Source organism: Lotus japonicus, chromosome 2 (assembly GCF_012489685.1).
Source record: "Lotus japonicus ecotype B-129 chromosome 2, LjGifu_v1.2".
Taxonomy (NCBI): Eukaryota; Viridiplantae; Streptophyta; class Magnoliopsida; order Fabales; family Fabaceae; genus Lotus; species Lotus japonicus.
In genome coordinates, this window is record NC_080042.1 from 18,287,797 (window position 1) to 18,308,394 (window position 20,598).

General features: G+C 31.9%; 1 protein-coding gene and 1 long non-coding RNA gene across 4 annotated transcripts; one reads left to right on the top strand and one right to left on the bottom strand.

The window, feature by feature from the left end:
* Nucleotides 1–10,287: 10,287 nt before the first annotated feature.
* LOC130737721 (uncharacterized) lies at nt 10,288–13,646 on the top strand. 2 transcript variants are annotated; one of them, XR_009018891.1, is made up of 3 exons: nt 10,288–10,413; nt 10,682–10,732; nt 12,098–13,053. It is a non-coding gene; the product is annotated as an uncharacterized LOC130737721 (long non-coding RNA). The 2 variants fall into 2 exon arrangements; XR_009018890.1 differs by lacking the exon at nt 12,098–13,053 and adding an exon at nt 13,325–13,646 and having other exon boundaries at nt 10,290–10,413.
* A 1,809-nt stretch (nt 13,647–15,455) lies between these two features.
* Nucleotides 15,456–17,434, bottom strand: LOC130737722 (uncharacterized). Of its 2 annotated transcripts, XR_009018892.1 has the most exons (3): nt 17,033–17,434; nt 16,144–16,709; nt 15,456–16,013 (listed from the first exon to the last, which is right to left on the bottom strand). XR_009018892.1 is itself a non-coding variant. In XM_057589552.1 (2 exons), exons 1-2 carry the CDS (start codon nt 17,351–17,353, stop codon nt 16,518–16,520), a joined length of 513 nt encoding a protein of 170 aa, XP_057445535.1. In that variant the 5' UTR covers nt 17,354–17,434; the 3' UTR covers nt 15,456–16,517. The 2 variants fall into 2 exon arrangements, 1 of the variants encoding a protein (XP_057445535.1); XM_057589552.1 differs by having other exon boundaries at nt 15,456–16,709.
* Nucleotides 17,435–20,598: the final 3,164 nt, after the last annotated feature.

Genomic DNA, 20,598 nt, shown 5'->3' on the forward strand with positions numbered 1-20,598 from the left:
CAAGGTTTCGAGGTATAGTCGCTAATCCTTACCTCTGATCGCTTTTTCCATAGCTTTTCTGTAGAGTTTTCTGAGCGGATAGTTTATGGGTTTTTGCAAAACTATCCTGAATCTTTCATTTCTGATTCTAAACCTCTTCTATATGTGCCCAAGATCACTTCTGCCGGATTAGATTTTCCGTTATGTCGCCGGAATTCCGCCGGAATCAATTTTAGCCTTAAATACCCATTTTTGGAGTTTTTGAGGTAAAGCTTCAACCTTTAGGCTAAAAACTATCGCCTTAGCTTAGTGTTAGTAGGATTAGTTGTCATAAACGTCGTTAGTAACGTCCCTGCAAAATTTGGTTTTTGGGATTTCAGTTTTGAAATTTCTAAGTTAAAAATCATGACCAAAATACCCCTGCGACAGTTTTTGATCCGATAATTTTTCCGAGTTCAGAATACCCTTAGTTACGGCTTATGAAAGCATAGGAACCAAGTTTGATCGAAGAAAAATCGAGCCCCACAATTGTGAAAAGTGGCCGAGCCCTATAGAGGAGGAGGGGGAAAATTCCTTTTCCGAAAACTTGTCCTTTCGCGCTAGATTATCGTACCTCGGAGTATGAACTACTTCGTGTAACCTTAGTGAGCATTGATAGCTTAGTTTCCGATAGATTTTGATAGAATTCTGTGGTTTTACTTTAAAGGTTCTTTTGAAGAATTTCCTGAAGATCAAGGAGCTCATTGTGAAGGAACGTTTGAGGAGAACGCTGGAATAACTAGAGGTAAGAGAAACTTACCTTACTAGCTAATGCTTTAGGTGTCGACGCATTCGACTTGATTTACTGTTTATGCACTTGTTTGTGTATGATTGGGAAAATGTTTTCTGAGGCTTCGGCTGACAATGTAGATGATTCATCTACTGAATGTTTTTGGAGATTGACTTACATGCTATGTGCTATGTGGGTAATCTAGGATGTGTGGTGCATGCCTTATATGCTAAGTGCTATGTGGTTATTGCTTATTATGTTGATATATGACATGTTGATTGGTGGTGCTGAGTTATTTATGCTTTAGCAATGAAATCTGAGTTTCTGAATAGTGAGAATAGCGGGCAGGTCATGCCGATTTTATTTTGAGAGTTTTGGGGAAAGTTTGATAGGACGAATGAGATTCGGGCCTTGTTATGGTGTTTTATGGATCGAGACATTCTCTGGAGTCTTTTGGGGATTTGGAGATCCCGAGAACTTATAAGAATTGCGATAAGGCTAAAAGGATATTATTTTGTGAAGAAAACTCATAAGACCTTAAACAACCTCTAAATCTTTAAGTAATGATAATAATCTCGAAGGAAGCTTAGGAGTCGAATCTTAGTTTTGGAAAAACGAGAAGTGTCGTCGGATCCAAGTGTTGAGATATTGAGAGGTTTTGAGTATGTTGATACTCTTGTGCTCTGGGAGCAGTTGGGTTGTTGGGCTATCTGAGAGATAAGCCGGGAAACGGGTAGTTTCCGAGCATGTTGATGCTCTTTGCTCGTTGAGCAGTGTTGACCATCGGATAGAGATGAGTCGGATGATTTGGAGATCATCATGAGACACAGTTTATGCCTTCGGGTACAGTTTATGCCTTCGGGTACAGTTTATGCCTTCGGGTACAGTTTATGCCTTCGGGTACAGTTTATACCTTCGGGTAATTCGGACATCGACGGGGGATATGATCGACCGTGAGATTAGGATCGACCTGTTGATTGTCGGGCATAGCGGAGGGAAAAGTCGACCCGCAGGGTTAGGACTGATCCGGCTATGTCAAGGTTGTAAGTGACACTCGGGGGTTATGGTCGACACAATGCCAGTGTTAGGACCGACTCAAACGTGCCCAGCCTACTCTTTCTGGAACCGTCGAGAGTGACGTTGCATTGACATATCATGCACTCTAATTGTATCGTTATGTGTTTTGATGAGTTGATGTTGATAAACATCGTTATGTGTTTTGATGAGTAGATGTTGATAGATATCGTTATGTGCTTTGATGATGGAATTGTACTAGAGTGTTGATAACATGCTATGTTTAAACCTTAGGGTAGACAATGCAGAACTTATATGTATATAGACAACATATATATATATACCCCTTATACTTTATCTGGTGTCTTGTATTCTCTATCCTATATTCCGTAAGTTGACCCTTGCACGTGCTACCTGTGTTTGGGGGGCTATGTATGCCCTTTTTGTCAGATGTCGTTGGTGGATTCTTCCGTGATTCCTCGTCGTTCGGGGAAGACCCAGAGCGAAATGACTACTATTGAGCCTTCGACGTGGACCCGGACTTCATGCATGACCAGATGGGAGTCGATGATGGAAGTATGGGGGATGGGTGATTAGAGTCTATTAAGGTTGGGTGTTAGTGTCCTAGCTCTGACTTATTCTTATTTTTGAGGGCTTGTGTTGCTGACACTTGACCTAACATTTTGGGATTGTACATTTTGCCTACGGGCGTTACACTTTTCTACTTTCCGTCATTGGAGGTTACTCGTGACGAGGTCGCTACTTACAGCGGGGGATGTTATATATATTGTATATTAGATCTGTTACCTTTCGCATTTGGGTTTTATCTATTTCAGTCTTGTCTTAGTTATTATCAAAAAAAAATATTTACGTTTTTCCGCATTAAGTTTATTTTGGTTACTAAAGTGACGCCACCGAAATCGGGGTGTTACACATGTTTATTTGTCATTTCTTCTTTGTTGTAGTTAAGCTCACCTACTATGAACTTGTTTTGAAACTGTTCCACATCATAAAAAATTGGATAGGGCAGACAACTATGTTCCTTTAGAGATTTGCCATTTCTTTGAAGTATTTTCTCTATCTCAGCCAAACACAAATTTTGTAACTGATCATCTTCAATATTTAGTCATGAAAAAATCATCAAAGTCGATTTTTAATACCCCATAAAATTTGAAATTTATCATTTATTCATTTTAAAATTAGTAGCTGCGTGTAAATATTAGTACAGTAAGAAGTAATGTAGTAAAAAATTAATAGTATAATTAAAATTGTTATTTTGTAATGAATAGGATATAGTTTTTACTGTTTTTTGCACATTCTAAAAATAATCAATGAATAAAAATTAAAGTTTTTAAAAGACCGTCCCTAAGGTTTTAAATATGGTAATATTTATAAAAAAGAACATGAACGCGAGTATTAAATAGGGTAATATTTATAAAAAAGGAAATAACGCGGTTTTTTAAAACGAAAAGAATATAACAGTATATATGTATTTATAATTTTGAATTAAAATCATTAAAATTTGAGTGTTAAAACCTTTTTTTAAAGCGTTATAGAATATTCGAAATTAAAGTTCTGATCATTGACTAACATTAATGTATTTTAAACACAATAAATAGGTGTGGAAAATACGTTTCTTTTTAATGAACGAAAATTTGTTGTCAATGTTTGTACTCCCTCTGTTCCTAAATCACTGAAACTATTTTTAGCTGAATTTTGTTCCTAATTATCTGCCACTTTACAAAGTTCTAGAGAGCATTAATTATAGTTTACCAATTGTACCCTTCATTTATTGGTGGTAGGAAAATTGAAATGTTAGAATTAATAAGAGAGATAAAGGGTATAATAGAAAGTTAAATAGTACTTTTAATAAAACAAGAACATTAATTATTATTTCTTAATACTTGTGCAACAACCTTAAAATGTCAGTTATATAGCAACGGAGAGAGTATTATGTATTGACTAATAATTAATGATTTTTAAAACCATTAAATAAGTGTATTAATGTTTTTTTATCATTGACTAAAATTAGAATCTTGTAAATCAAATTAATGTAACGTATATGTAATTTCATTGACTAACAGTAATGTATTTAATAACATTAAATGACAATAAACATTATTTTAAATTAATTACACATGAATAAAGGAGTTATATTGTATTTATAATTTTGAATTTAAATCATTAAAAGTGATATTTAAAATCGTTTTTTTTTCTTAAAACGTAACAGGATAATCGAAATTAAATTTTTGACCACTGTCTAACATTAATGGTTTTTTAAAAAGTCAAATAGGTGTGTAAAATACATTTATACTAGGTATTATACCCGTGCGTTGCACGGGTTTATTTCCAACATTTTTTAACATTATACAATAATGATTATAGTTTAAATTATTACATAAATATTAAAATAGTTTTTATTTTAAAATAAAAAATAATAACTGTGTTCAACATTTCCATAATTTTGTAAATAATTAATATTACTTGTATTTAATAATTAATATTTAATAATCAACATTAGATCATTTTATAAATTTAATTATTTATTTATTTAATAATGCGGAAAGTAATACAATCCATTTGAAAAAACGATTAAGCAATAAGTTTTTTATGCCATAAAAAAAGTTGGTTTGCCATTTTTTGTACTTTTTACGTAGAAAGTTATTTTTTGGAAGGACAATCACAATTTCCCAAACAGATTGACACATGTTAAATTCGAGAAAAATAAAATAATTTCATCTTTTTTAACTATAATAAGATAAAAATTAAATAAATTAAGTATTATGTCATAAATTTATATTTATTTAACTTTGATCATGACTTTTTTTTCTCTATTAAGCTTGCTCAAAATTTTTTTTATTAATATATTATAAGATCATAAAAATATCTTGAGATTGTTTCTTCAAATAGAACACACATACGTTATAGTTTTTTTTGAACGTTACGTTATAGTTAATAGTAAATACCTTATAACGTCATTTTAAAATTTAAAATATTTAATCTAAATTATTTATTGATAGTATTATTTTTTCATTAATCAAGTTTAATTTTTGTTATTTTTCCCTAATGCAAAATTCAAGTCGATTTTTAAGTTTAGGAATATTATTATTCAATTTAGGTAGTTAAATTACTTTTGACAATACAATTTTTTTCAGTTTTACTATTTAATATATTAATTACAAAGAAATTTGCTATTGAAGGTGTGAAAAACGACTAGAAGGGGGGGGGGGTTGAATAGCGTTTTCAATATAAAAACTTTCCCTTTAAGATTTAAAGAAAATCTTTTCGGTTTCTCTACGATAGATGGTGCAGCGGATAAAGATAGAGAGAAGAGAGAAGCACACAAGTATTTTATCCTGGTTCACTTGATAAATCCCTCAAGCTAATCCAGTCCACCCGTTAAGGTGATTTCTTCCTTCTTAGAATGAAGGCAATCCACTAATCAGGTAAGAGTTACAACTGCACTTGAAACCTACAAGTGACTAACAATACACTGACTTAGCTCACACTAAGATTCACTCTCTTAGTCTTCTCTAGGATCCGATCAACCTTGATCTCCTAAAGGAATCACCACTAAGATTCACTCTCTTAGTCTTCTCTAGGATCCGATCAACCTTGATCTCCTAAAGGAATCACCACTAAGATTCACTCTCTTAGTCTTCTTAAGGATACTGACCTACCCGGTCCCTTAAGGAAAAATCAAACAACTGTTTGAGGTTGGTGTTTACAAAGGTTTGCTTCTAAATAAGCTGAGTGTAAACTAAATAAGAACAGATGAAGAAAGTAGAGGCTTGAATCTTTTCTTGTATTGCAGCTCTTGATCTCTCTCTCTTAGCTTTCTTCTTTTCTTCAGCCTTTTATAGTCCAAGGTGCAAAGGATATTTCTGTTGAGAGAATATGACCGTTGGAGGGCATTTCTGGAACTTCCAGAACCTGCTGTGGCTGAACCTTGGTAGGTAGGCTTTTCAGAATAGTACACTGCTCTTGTACTTCTTGATAGAGACATTTGCCTTTAACCAATGACTTCTGATCAGAGTTATGCTTCGTGTTGGAACTTGTGAAGCTTGGTGATCAGAGTCAGAGGGATGCTTGGATCCTCTGACTTTCGTAACTTCTACTTCTGGACCTTCAGAGCTTCTGGACCTTCAGAGCTTCTGATCCTCTGATCCTCAGATCCTCTGATCTTCAGATCTTCTGATCTTCAGATCCTCTGATCCTCAGATCCTCTGATCTTCAGATCTTCTGATCTTCAGAACTTCTGACGAATATATCTTCTGGTGTCAGAATCAGAACCTGTTTGTCAAAACACTCAAGACAAACATTAGAGTATCATAGTTGTTCATCCACAAATAAATACTTGTTATCATCAAAACATAGAGTTGTACCACATGACCAAATCTTGATCTTACAGCTATTGCTTCCTTTATTTCAATACAAAGGTATGAAGATTTTATTTCTTAATGTATTTAATTGATTTGTTATGCTAATTAAATTAAAAAATAAATGACTATGACTAATATATATATTTTTAATTTTTTTTATCTAATTGAATATTTTATTAAATCATTACACTAACTCGTATTAACCTCCCTACCTGAAAGAAAAGTGTAGTTTTTGTTTATTAGAGTGTCTTGTTTCGTTTTTTATTCACACTCTTTTAGAGAACTAAAGAGTCATGTTTCATGAGTCTTTTGCCATGTTCTATTTTACCTTACAACAAACATAAAAATTAGTTGGTAGTTGAATAACTAATTTATTTGAAAATTTAAATGACCAGTTTTTAGTTTAGTTTAATGTATATAATACAAATGAATTTTTTTCCGTATTTTGGTGTATTTATAACAAAGTTTCAATTGAGTTATACATTATGATTTAGGAAATTTTTTCATTTTTAATATTTTATTTTAATTAATTTAATATTAAGGAAAATGTTAATACAAAGGTTCAAAGTAACTTTTACATTTTAGTAGGTGGTGTAAAAAATAGTAATAATTTTTATTTGTTATTTTTTAAAAATTCCTCAATGATGAATAATTATTACTTATATTAAATTAATTTTAATTTAATATATAAAAAATTAGAAATATTTACAATTAGAAAGAAGTATTAAATTTACTATCAGCTATCATTAATATTTAATTTAAAATATTAGAAATTGAAAAGTTTAACAATTACTAATTAATAATTGATAATAAGTTGACGTAAATTGAAAGTTGAATAAAAATTTCTTTAACTTCATTGTTTAATGGATTTAATACCCATAGCTCAAGTGAGCTTTACATATATATATAGATTTAAGGAACAAATTTTTTTTAGCTATTGTTTTTATTATTAATTGACTAATAATTAAGGAATGTTAAAAGCATTAAATAGTGGTATTAATGTTTTCTATCATTGATTAAAATTTGAATGTTGTAAATCAAATTAATTTAATGTATACGTAATTTCGTTGACTAACATTAATGTTTTTACTAACATTAAATAATGATCAATTATAAACACCATTTTAAATTAATTACACATGAATAAAGTTCCTTTTTTTTTTGAAAAGCATGAATAAAGTTCTTTAATGTCTTTTATGATTTTAAATAAGAAAACTAATATAATTATGTGATTTATATAAGGAAATTGAAGGAAATTAATAGTTAATTTCGAAAATATTTTCCCCAAATAAATAGTTAATGCATTAAAATTTATTTTATTATTTTAAATTTATTTATTTAAAAAAAATGAAAATAACATTTATTTCATAAAGCATTTAATGTCTTTTATGTTTTTAAATAAGGAAATTAATATAAATAAGTGGTTTATATAAGGAAATTGAAGGAAATAAACAATTAATTTCGAAAATATTTTCCTTAAATAAATAGTCAATGCATTAAAATTAATTTAATTATTTTAAATTTCCTTATTTGAAAAAAAACGAAAATAACATTTATTCCATAAAACATTTAATGTCTTTTATGATTTTAAAAAAGGAAATGCATATAATTAAGTGGTTTATATAAGGAAATTAAAGGAAATACATAAATAATTTCGTAAATATTTTCCTCAAATAAATATTCTATGCATTAAAATTTAGTTAATTATTTAAATTTTCCTTATTGAAAAAACGAAAATAGCATTTATTTCATAAAATAATTTATGTCTTTTATGATTTTAAATACGGAAATTAATATAATTAAGTGGTTTATATAAGGAAATTGAAGGAAATACATAATTAATTTTGAAAATAATTTCCATAAATAAATAGTCAATGCATTAAAATTTATTTAATTATTTTAATTTTCCTTATTTAAAAAAACGAAAATAACATTTATTTTATAAAGCATTTATTGTCTTTTATGATTTTAAATAAGGAAATTAATATAATTAAGTGGTTTATATAAGGAAATTGAATGAAATAAACAATTAATTTCGAAAATATTTTCCTTAAATGAATAGTCAATGCATTGAAATTTATTTAGTTGAGAAAATAGGAGATGCACTGACAGTGTAAACTTGTTTTACACATGCACCCAATTGATTTCCGCCACATCACCAATTTATTAATTTACTAATTAAAATTAAAAAGATTTGTAACTACTTAGTCTTATGTGTCATAATGTGATTGGACGTCAGTGTAAAACTTCTTTACACTGACAGTGCATATCCATTAATCTCATTTTAAATTTCCTTATAAAAAAATGAAAATAACATTTATTTCATAAAGCATTTAATGTCTTTTATGATTTTAAATAAGGAAATTAATATAATTATGTGGTTTATATAAGGAAATTAAAGGAAATAAATAATTAATTTCGAGAATATTTTTCATAAATAAATAGTCAATGCATTAAAATTTATTAAATTATTTTAAATTTCCTATTTAAAAAAAACGAAAATAGCATTTATTTCATAAATCATTTAATGTCTTTTATGATTTTAAATAAGGAAATTAATATAATTAAGTGGTTTATATAAGTAATTTGAAGAAAATAAACAATTAATTTTAAAAATATTTTCCTTAAATTAATTGTCAATGCATTAAAATTTATTTAATTATTTTAAATTTCCTTATTTAAAAAAAAACGAAAATAACATTTATTTCATAAAGCATTTAATGTCTTTTATGATTTTAGTGATGAAGGCAAGGAAAAAATTGTATGTGTAAAACAAAGGAAAAACAAAGTAAATCATGATAACAATTCCATAATGAAAAAATAACAATTAATCTTGGTTTTTATTTGATAAATAAAGTAAATCATGAGAACAATCCTCTCATTTAGATTGAGAAAAACAAAACAACGAAAAGATACCCAAGAAAAAACAACAACTGATTAAATATTTTCATACACCACCTTAACTTCAATAATTCTATTTGCTATTCTTTCAAACCTAAAACAAACCTAAAACAAACTATGTCACTCCCTCTAATTTCCATTAATTTGCAGAATTTTCTCCAACCATATCCTATACGTGCATCAGTAGGTTTTGACGAAAGCAAGTTGCAGGGGATGTCATCTATTACACCAGTATGAAGTTGTACCGGAGATGTTCCAAAACTTAAAAAGAATGGAACGATCTGAGAAGGTAATAGCTGAAAAAAAATGCGAAAACACTTATGAAATTGTAAAAATCATAATAAAACACATTGAAGTTAAAAAAATAAAGGAATACGAAAATTAAACTAACCAATTCGTCTTGTGCACATTGACATGCAGTGAGGGTCAGTACCAACTGTGGATGTTTTCGTTAGTAAAAAACAACCACCTGAGATCCAGATCTATTTTTCCAAAAATATGGACGATCCCTAGTATCAGTGACCGGGACCAAAACCCGCAAGAAGTCAAGGCCGTGTTCATGTGTAACCATAGAGAGGCCTCGATACTTGATATGAGTAAAATCTTCTTTCCAAATTGAAAGATAAAAAACGTTAACATTTTCCATTTTTTTTGAAAAGAAACCAACAATTTAGGGTATCAAAGTTGTATAGCCATCGTAGACCTATCCAACCATTAGTCAAGCGGCATTCACCATTTTGATGGTGAAATTCAATTGTGCTATGAACACTCACGGGATCAATAATAATAATATATCCTTGAAGTATCAAGGCTAAAAACAATATTAGGGTTAATAAAACATGAATATTGAAGGATTGAGATTAGATTACACTAACACACACCAAAGACATGAAAAATTGATTTGATTTGAGAAAAAGTAGATACCTTTGTAAAGTCATGAAGAACAACGAAAGGAGATCTTGAAGCCATGTAGGAAGGCTAAAAACAAAAAACGCACGAGATGGTGAAGGAGCAGTGTAGGTTTAGGAGAAATCCAAATAATAGAGAGATGAATGAAGAATAAGAGTCTTATATAAGACTTTAAAAAGAGAGGGGTGTAGGTTAAGGAGAAGGGTGTACATTAAGAGGAAAGGAGGAATGATTGCCATGTAAGATTTTTAATGGAATTAGCCAATCATGAAATGCCATGTAGGCGATGATTGGACCTAGAAAAACCCTTGAATGTATATATTATGGATTTGCAAATATCTCTGTTTTAAACTTGACTCTCAAAATAAAAAAATCTGATTTTTTGTCTTTTCTGTATCCCTGCGATCCCCACCGCCACCGCCTCCTTCGGATTGATTCCAAGATGCCCTCTGCTCTTAAGTAATCCTCTCTCCCCTCCCCTCCCCCCTTACTTTTCTAGCGTTTTCCTCATTTGATTCCTTTTCATCTATCTATCTCTCTGTAGAACCCATGTTTTACTGATTTTGTAACAAATTTGTGTTCGAATGAATTTAATATCGAACATTTGGTTCTTCTTTATAATAATCGGTTATTTCTTGGTGTTTTTTAAGGCTGGAGAAACAAGAGGTCCTTTCCCCAATTTCTTCTTATTTATTTAAGTAATTGTTTTATCTTTTCTATGAAGCAGGTTCACACGGAAGTTGGAAATACATCATCAACAAGTAAACAACTGTTATAGGTAATAAAAATTGAAAATTTCCTCAATCTATACTCTTCAGTGATTCATAACGGGAAAATGTACTTGATTTTGACTGTTATATGTCTTCTTTAAATTGTACAACTTATTTTTAATGTTTTTGTGGCTCAATTTTTACTATAATGTCTTTTTTTTTTTGAATGGGTTGCTTTTGGCCACTTTCATATCAGTAAAACATGAGATGTATAATCTGATTTGAAAAGGTAGATGATAGGTGCTGACCAAAACAACCATTAATATTTAATATCTCCTCCAATTTGAAGAGTTTATAAGAATTTTTGCATTTGTAGGCCATTAAGTGTAAGTTAGATGGTTATTAATATTAAATTGTAGGCCATTACATAGAAGGATTGCCAACTGTCTTAATTTTTCAGTCTATTGTAAATCTCCTTTTATGTTAGCTTTGTTTCTAAGCACTTAAGTCCAGAAAAATAATACATCTGATTTCCATTGTTGCGGGTGGTGATTCCACTAAGCTTGGATTAGAATCTTTGATATGTTGAGTCATTTTAGATCTGAATATCCCATTCATTTTATATTTTAGATCTGAGTATTTCGCTTATTAAGTTGTGTTTAGAAGTCAGTTTTTCACTGCTTAATATTTGGGTTCTGGAATATTTTTGGTAAATATGGAAGATTATGTTTCTTTGTCGTGTCAAACAGAATGGAATACTATGAGGTATGTATCCTTATGTGATAAGGCTTGCAGCTAAAAATTACCTGTTAGGATGTTAGAAGTAGAAATAAATTAGGATTTGATAGGCTTTTATGATAAGTGACATTTATCTTATGTTGGTTTCATCTACTCCCTCTGGTCCTATTTATAAGCAACAATTTTTTTTTACAGAGTTTAAGAAATGTAGTAAAACTAGATAAAATGCATTAAATTTGTCTTGAATCAAAATAAACTTCCAAAATTACCCTGTTATTAGTAGTGGAAAGTGGGAAAGAGAGAGAATAATTAATGAAACACATTTTACAAGTTAGAATTAATAAGGGCATCATTGGAAAAAAATAATTAATATAACTCAAACTTTCATTTGGTTCTTATAAAAAGGACCAAGATTTTTCTTCTCTTTCATGCTTATAAATAGTACCGGAGGGAGTACTTTTGAAACTTTGACTGTCCAGGTTTTTATGAAGTACCATTTTCAATCTCTTTATCAGGTCAAGTTCAATATTGTATCATGCTTGTGTTTTTCACTGATAACAAAGCAGTTTTGCTCTACAAATTTTCTAAGAAAATACACTTCAATCACCCAAACTTTTGGTTTTTGCCAAGCTCATATTACCAATTGAAGTAGCTTTGTTCTAAAGGTTCTTAACTGTCTAAATTAGCTTTAACAGGTTGTCAATTGTAGAAAACCAAAGCTGTGTCCCCAAAGTCCTTCAAGTTTTGGAACTACATAGAAGGTGCTCTTTGTCCTGCTTGATTGATTGACAAACAGGACTACCATCTCAATCTGGGCCTCAATATGATGCTTTTTCGTTGTTTCATTATGATCATTTAGTCTTTGGAAAATCATGCTTTAGTGTGTGGTTGTTATATCGGTCTTGGTAGTGTTATCGAGTACATTGAAAAAATATATTTTTGTTATATGTCAGTGATGTTGTGTTGATCTAGATTCAGGGGATATTAATTTTATCTGTACTATTGAATTACCTATTCAATAAGGAGGTTTTTAAATGTGTAAGACAAATTCAGCTCTCTTCAACAAAGCTTCAATCCAGAACATTCAAGTCTAAAAACTAGACATGCAATTTAGATTCAGGGATATTAATTTTATTCAAGTTATGAGGTTGTTGTGTTTCATTCAAGTTGAACATCTTCTTTCAGCAATTTTTAGGTTTTTTGCAAGCATGTTTACATATGTGAGATCAGAAATAGGTGAAGAGCTCTCATCTGCACACATTGAAGAATTTTGGTAATGCTTACTTGATAAACCATTTCCATGACATAACTGTTTTGTAACTGAGGAGAGAGACACACTAACAAGAAAAAATCAAATTTTGGGGGCTTCCATTATGTGTGATGGTCTTCAAGGAAATGGTATGACGGTTTCCCCTAGGCTTCTCACACTAGAGTTTAGCTTTGGATCAAATTTTTAGTTTAGTTTTCTTCTGCAAAAAGACTGGGCAATTTACTTATTTTTAGTTGATTTGCTAATGGTGCAAAGTACTAGCTAGGAATCCACAGGATAGGTTTTTGGCTTTAGTGAATTGGTTTTGTTTGGATCTCAATGTATTGATTGTGACATGTACTTCAAATAAAGTTGCAAATAAGAGTCTTGGGATTCCTGATCCATGATAGAATGATCCTACTGATCATGTTTGATTTTCTTTCTCATGGTCTCTTTTTCATGTAACTTCTACCGTTATATCATTGAGCTTTGTAGAACTGCTTTCATCTCTAATTGAATCAACTGGGTTTGGTGCAGAATTATGTAGAATAGATATTTTTTTTTTCACTATCCAACTATGCTATAAAATGTCTTCTGTAATTTATTATAATTTGCATCATTAAGGAAGTAAAGTTTTAAATTTTTGTCTTATCATTCTTATAATGATTTGCAGGCTTATCATCCAATGAGCAATGCATTGGATTATTTGGCATGGCATAATGAAAAGTTGGGAGAAAAGAATCCATTCTTTGTTTTTTCATTCTCCAATCTCTTCTGTGTTGCATGTAAAATGATTACACTTTTAACATATTCAATGAAATTTGGGATGCTCCAAATAATTGGGAACCCGATAACGCATATCAGAAAAAGCAGCAATGGACTGGGTTTGAGGAAAATATTGGATTGGCAATGGATTTTATTTTTACATTTTGATGTATGTGTTTTTTTCATGGATTGAAAAGGTGCAATATAATAATATAGTTTGGTTCAGTATTATTGAGGGGTAAAATACTTTCGCGTCGTGGAACCATCACAAAACTTTTTAAGTTTAAATTTTTGTTGTTTTTTAAAATATAAAAGAGTAAATTTTAGTAAATCTAAAAGTATAATATTTTGAAAGTGAAAACTTATCTTACGGAGATTAAAAACTACTAATTTAATATATATATATATATATATATATATATATATATATCCTCTGTTCTATATATTTTTCCTAATTCTCTTAGACTAAGGAAAGTAGTTAAAAGCAATAAATTAGTAAAAGAATTTATTCACTTTCCTGATTTAATTTCTTATAAAGTGAGATTTATAACAACTTGGAAAGTGAGATTTATAAGAATTTTTTATGTTAATTTTTTCTAAATTAATATACTTATACATGTATCAGTTACAAGAACAATATCCAAATGCAAGATAGGGGTTAGCAAACTAGAATTGAATGTTTTTGCTAATTAATTCCTTCTCCTGAAATTTTTATATGGGTTAATTTGGTTATGAAACATTAAAATTTAGTGTTTAGGAATTGTCTAAATAACTCATGTGGGTTTCTAACCCACAACTCAATTGATTAATATAATTTTTTATAAATAAATTAATAAATAAACTATAAAAATCCCAACTCACTTATCTTTGATGTGATTGGACGATGAGTTATTTAACCCAAAATTTCTCATGTGTCATTTAGACAACCTCCTAATTATTATTATTATTATTATTATTATTATTATTATTATTATTTTTATCAAATTATTGATTTATAAATTAAATTGAATAGTAAACTTCACCGTGCAGCGCACGGGGTAAAAGTACTAGTATGATTTAGAATTACAAGCCAAGGTGGAGACTCTATGACTGAGTGAGTATGGCAATTTTAGGATTTAGGATTAGGGATTTCAGTTTTAGGGAAAATCAGATTCATGTTTGCTTGGGAAAATCAAGCTTTAGAAGAGAAAGGAGAACTGGACTGGTGGTGGCGTTGTGGTGGCCGGTGGTGGTGCCGCCGTGCCGTGATGAGGGTGTAAGAGGGTGAGGGTTTTGTGAGAGGGTGAGAGCGTGAGTATCAGAGTGTGTGAGAGAGAGGAGTAAGTTGGGGGTCTGGGTGCAAATATAAAATCTCAGGGGGTTCAAAACAATATTATTACAAGGGGGTAAGTAGATTTTTTTTTTCAGGGGGTTCATCTGAACCCGCTTGAGCTTTGCTGTGGGTCCGCCCCTGAGTTCAACATGTAGGTAATAAAATTAAAATACTGTGTAGGATTTTAAACATTCCATGTGGAATAAGTGAGATGATGTGGAGGTGATAATAGGAAAAAATCAGGCCACATTAGACTAAAACACGCTTTGGACCTAATTTGATTTTAAAAAGATTCAGAGACAACATTTGATGCTAAAATTTTTCAAGAACCTAATTTGATTTTCTTTTACAATTTGAGGGATTAAAAGCGCCTTATTTTTATTTTTTTTCTTTTAAAAATATTATTTATAAATCATCATGCCTCGTCATGCGCATCTACCTTGGGCCAATCATGAATCTAAACAGTTGTGAGACTAACTCACCTCACAATCAGCGCACTATGCGGTTGGGGACTGATCAATGATATTTTTTCATTCATGAGAGTTGGAAATCCAAAAATTACATTAAATTAATCCTTCATAATGAAAAAGCTGATTAATTTTAATTCTTGAAATGACTATATCAAATATCTTTTCACCTTCCAACCGATGTTTAGATTAATCGAATATATTTTCATGTGGCACTCCAGTTTTAAGTAGCGATTCAACAATGCACCGAGATAATAGACTAAAGCACAAGAATGCACATTAAAATATACAATTAAGTTGATGCATAATACATGATGTAAAAATCCAAAAGCCATACATAAAATCGTAAACCCCCTAAAGTAAAAAACTAACGAACTGATATAATATGAGTGGAAATGAGCTTATTTTTCTTTCCTTTCTATTCAGCGCTCCAAATAAAACAACTCAATCGGCTCTGCTGGGGTTGCTAGTAATGCAACAATGGAGGAAGCCAATAGGGCGGCTTCAGCTGCACCAAGGTGAGGTAAGAACGACATCATTGGAATTATGAGAGAAAGGGCAGTCTTATATAGAACCCAAAATCAGTAGAAGAAAATTTAGATATATATGGGATGAAGGCAGTAGGGGTGGAGGTGAACACAATGAAGTAGTGAACTTGGCCACAATAATATTGGAGCAAAGGAGGAGGCAACTGATGGAATGAGTGGGCACAACAACATTGTCGACGAGGTGCTAATGAAGCGGCAACGAGGAACTGGCGGAACAACGACGAAGCGACGAAAAATAGGATCGTTGGAATGCGACGACGGAGGCAGTGCCTAGTAGATGGCCAAGACATGGAAGGAATGAGAAGAAACTACACTAAAATGAAGGGAAAACCCACTTACTTGGATAACAAATTCACCTAATATAGAAGGGAACCCACATATTGCAGGAGGAAACACATACCTACGAGAAGAAGAAGCCTTTCATAGAGGAGGAAGAACCCCAAAAGGGTGGTGCACTGGTGGCTGATCTACTCTTCAAACACTAGGAAAGGAAATTTGGGGGTGGTGGTTATCCTTGTTCCCAATGTAGTTCATTTGGCTGATCCTACTTATTTCTATAATTGAGGGATTAAACTAAGACACTCCAATTTTTTTTTTGGGGCCAGTCAATATCTAGCCCTAATTCTTTCTAATAAGGCCGTGATTTGTTATTAAAAATAAGGAGAGGAAACAAATCCATTTATCTCGCCTCTGGAAGCTACCAAAATGAAATAGAGCCATAAAGGTCTAGAAGAAAAATCATTTTTTTAAATAAAAAATATTAGAAGAAGTAAATCACATGCTATCTAATTTAGAGAGAAGATTTGTCTTGAATTCTTCCCACGGCACGTCCTTCTGCAGATACACTATATTGGCAGGGTCAAAAGGCCCTTTGATTCTATCGATGGACATTATCACTGCCCTGGCTGGAAGAATGCTTCTTGTTGGGTCAGGGGATGTACTATAGCTCAAGCATGAAGAGAACCCCTGAAATATATTGTGTCTAATTAAATTTCTCTGAAGAAACATCTTCTTAAAGTAATTCAGCAAACAACTTGTGAAACAAAAATTTGGAAAAACTATAAGACCAAGAATGGAAGGTTCACAAATGTTTTGCGCTCGGTTGTTTCAAATAATTTGTTTGTTTTGGTTTTCTACACTCATTATCCAAATCTATTGGACACCGTGGTTTCTAGTGCAAATAGATGTTAACACATATTTCAGAATAAAAAATGAATAATTTTTTTTTTATTTGGGATAAAAATCGGTTCAGGATTCTGAAAACAATTATTAGCAGATGACAAACTGACCTTGAAGATAAGCACATCTACTTCCTCCTGGTCCACAAGTGCATGAACAAGGATTGCTTCCCCTCTTGCTGATTGAGAATAGAACTCCAACTGAGCAATCTCCTCATTGTGCCCATACTCATCATCATCCTGGAATCTAACTTGCCTCCTTGCTGCACACCAAAGGCTTGTACCTTTTTGGTTGCTCAAGTTCATGTCTTTTGAGGCACAACACAAGCTCAGAATATTGTGAGTGGGATTAATGTTGTTCATCGAAGATGGTGGATGAAGAAATATAGGTGACGGCATCATTGTCCATCTGGACAAACTTCTAGGATGCATATTGCTTAGTATAGAAACTCTTCAATGTTGCCAAATTACATTGTTTGCCTTAACAACCGAAAGAAAAGACATGGAAATATCCTGAAGATAAGGTTGGAGAATGACCCTTTTGGGCAAATTATTTTGTTGAATACCCTTTTGGGCTAAATAAAAAAGTAAAAAAAAAAGAGCAAGTTTGACTACAATCCTGTATGAAACCAAACAAGACTCGGCAGGTGGGAACTTTGAGATGGAAAATAATCTCAATACACTGTCCTAAATTAATTGTTTATTATGAAAGATTTTTTTACTGCTCTACGCTCGAATTTCTCAAGAATCAATTGTAGTATAGTAAAGGGTTTTGTTGTATTCACAAGGAGGTGTAATACATATACTATTCAATAGTTAACAAACTTAAATGATAGTTTCACAAAGAAATTGATTATTTGTTTGAACCTGAAAATAAATGAAAAGCAAGTAAACTAATAGAGAAACACCAAGTATGAGAATTTGTTGGGATTAGATTTCATTGTTTGACCTTTTTCCGTTCAAGTGATTCAAATATAAACCAAGCCTACGAATATGATTCATCTACACCAGTTCAACTCTACTTCATTGATGTCTCTCATGAGTGGATAATAATAACTCTCTAATCCTAAATATTGATGTATCACATGATTAAGAAAAATAGTTACAATTAAGTTTAGGTGTTTAAGTGACTAACAAACCTAACTCATCTATGTCAAACAATTAGGATTATTAGGTGATTAAATCTAGTTCGGACTCAAAACATTGTAGCTTTTGCTCACAAGTCGAATCAAGCAAAATACCCTAGGTGATCAATCTAAGATATAGGAAGAAGAACAAAGAGAAAACCACTAAATCAACTTTTCTCTCTAAAAGTGTTGAGACCCAAGTTTTTAAGCTTAGAATAAATTAATGAAATTCCTATTCACCATTAGGTTTCGATGTAACGTGAAGGAAACCTGAACAAGTGTGTACCGAATGGAATAAATTTATGTAGGAGAAAGTTCAGGAAAAGACTAAGAATAATATTAAAGTCGACATAAGTTATAGCGCGAGTCTTATTCGCTTATGCCTAGGGCAAGGGCGTTAGTATATGACTAATCTGCTCTTAAAGCACTGTAGAAACGAAATTCAAAAATCTTCAGAGGAATATAAGAGTTTCTTTTATTCCTTTCCATGAAAAGTGTTTCGACACGAAACCCTGTAATGTACAAACGACCGATTCCAATTCTCGGAAGTTTACATAAACTAAGTTCTTGATAGCTCAAGAACCTTAAAATAAACTGTCAATGAAGAATTTTTCTATCCGGAGCTTCAAACGAAGATTTCACCCATGAGTATCGATTTCTTTCGATGTTTCTAATCTTTCTTCAGAAGGAAGTTTTCTCATCCGACACCAACTGCAAAAAGTAGTTTTTCGGGTTAAATCGATTCATACTGACATTCGATCGTTTGCTTTAATTCCAAGAAACCTGTTTCGAGTTCTGAAATTCTATCGCCAGAATCTATCTTAGCATTCACAGAGGAACGCGCAGGAAAAATCGGAATTGCGAAATAATCATTTTCCCGCATTTTCCCTCACCTATAAATAGGTGAGAAATCAAAATTCAAACCCCAACACCCCCATAGAACCCCCGAGCTTGGAGAGGAGAAAGGGAGGAGAGACTTTCGCCGTTTCTTGCCTGATCGTCGCTCTGTTCGTTGCTACGCGTAGACCTTGAGGTATTGATGCTATTCCTTACCTCTGATCGTAAATTTTGTCGCTTTTCTCTATGTCTTTCTGTGCTCAAAGTTATGAGCTTTTTGTAAAACTGTCCAAATAACTTGATTTCTCTGTCAAAACCTCTTCTCTACTAACCCAAGAGCATGATTATCAGATTGTATTTCGTTGAATCTCGCCAAATCGTCGAAGAGCTTCAATTCAGTGTCAATACCCATTTTCCGACTAAAGTTTCGCTCTTTGTACTAAAAACTCTCCACTGAGCTTAGCGCCAGTAGGATTAGTTGTCATGAACGTCGTTAGGGACGACCCCATCAATTTTTTTTTTCTTTTCGAAATTCCAACTTTGGATTTCTGAGCTAAAAACACTGACCAAAATACCCCTGTTTCAGTTTTCGATCCGATAATTCTTATGAGCTTTAATCTACTCTAGTTACGACTAATGATAACCAAGGAATCAAGTTTGATAGAAGAAAAAGTGCCGGTACACTAAAAATAGTGCATGGCCGAGAGCACCCCTTTAGGGGAGGAGAATTTTCTCTTTTGCGAAAACTCGTTGTATCGCGTTAGTTTGTCGTACTCTGGAGCTTATATTACTTTGTCTATCGTTAGTAAATCTTATTCAGTTAGTTCTGACTTGTTGTGATTGAATGAATTCTGTGATTTTTGCTCAAATGTTCGTTTGGAGAATTACTTGGAGCGAAAGGAGAGGAGTGTGAAGGAACTTTACGGGAACACACTAGACGAATTAGAGGTGAGGGCAACTCACTGATTACTATCTAATGCTTTAGGTGTCGACGAATTCGACTTGATTTATTGTTTATGCTCATGATTGTTGATTGTGCTGGAAAATGTTTTCTGGAGGCTTCGGCCGAGTGAACTAAATGAGACGTGTGTCTCCATTTTTTGGGGCTTCGGCTGACATTGGTGATTGAGATTTATTTATGGCTTGATTGTTGTTGATTGATTTATATGCTATGTGCTAAATGGTTAATCTTAGGATGTGTTGATATATGTGCCATGATTGTTGGATTGTACTAACTTGGTTGTACAACTATACATATATCTGTTAAACGTGAGAGTGATAAAAATGGGCAGTTATGCCATACTCATGATGAGATTTTGGGAAAGTTTGACAGGACGAACCGAGTTTCGGGCCCCTATTATTGTTTTAGTGGATCGAGACCTTCTCTGAGAGTTACTTGGGATGATGAGATCTTTTAAACTCTTAAGATTAGACACAAACCTAAATTGAAACTATTTTACAAGAAAAATTCATAATACACTAAACAACCTCTGAACCCTTTAAATAACGATAACAATCTCAGATGAAAGCTTAGGGCTTGGATATTAGTTTTGGAAAATGAGAAGTGTCGCCGAATCCAATTTTTGGGGAAACTAATAAGTTTCTAAGTATGTTGATACTCTTTTGCTTGATGAGCAGTTTTATTGTTTGGCTATCTAAAAGATAAGCCGGGGAACTATAAGTTTCCAAGTACATTGGTACTCTTCGCTCGAT

Excerpts from the sequence above, each read along its gene's own strand:
- LOC130737722 (XM_057589552.1), bottom strand. The coding sequence starts at position 17,353 with ATGCATCCTAGAAGTTTGTCCAGATGGACAATGATGCCGTCACCTATA. Across the intron at positions 16,710-17,032 it reads TAGATGTGCTTATCTTCAAG|GGGTTCTCTTCATGCTTGAG; the intron begins GTCAGTTTGTCA and ends AATATATTTCAG.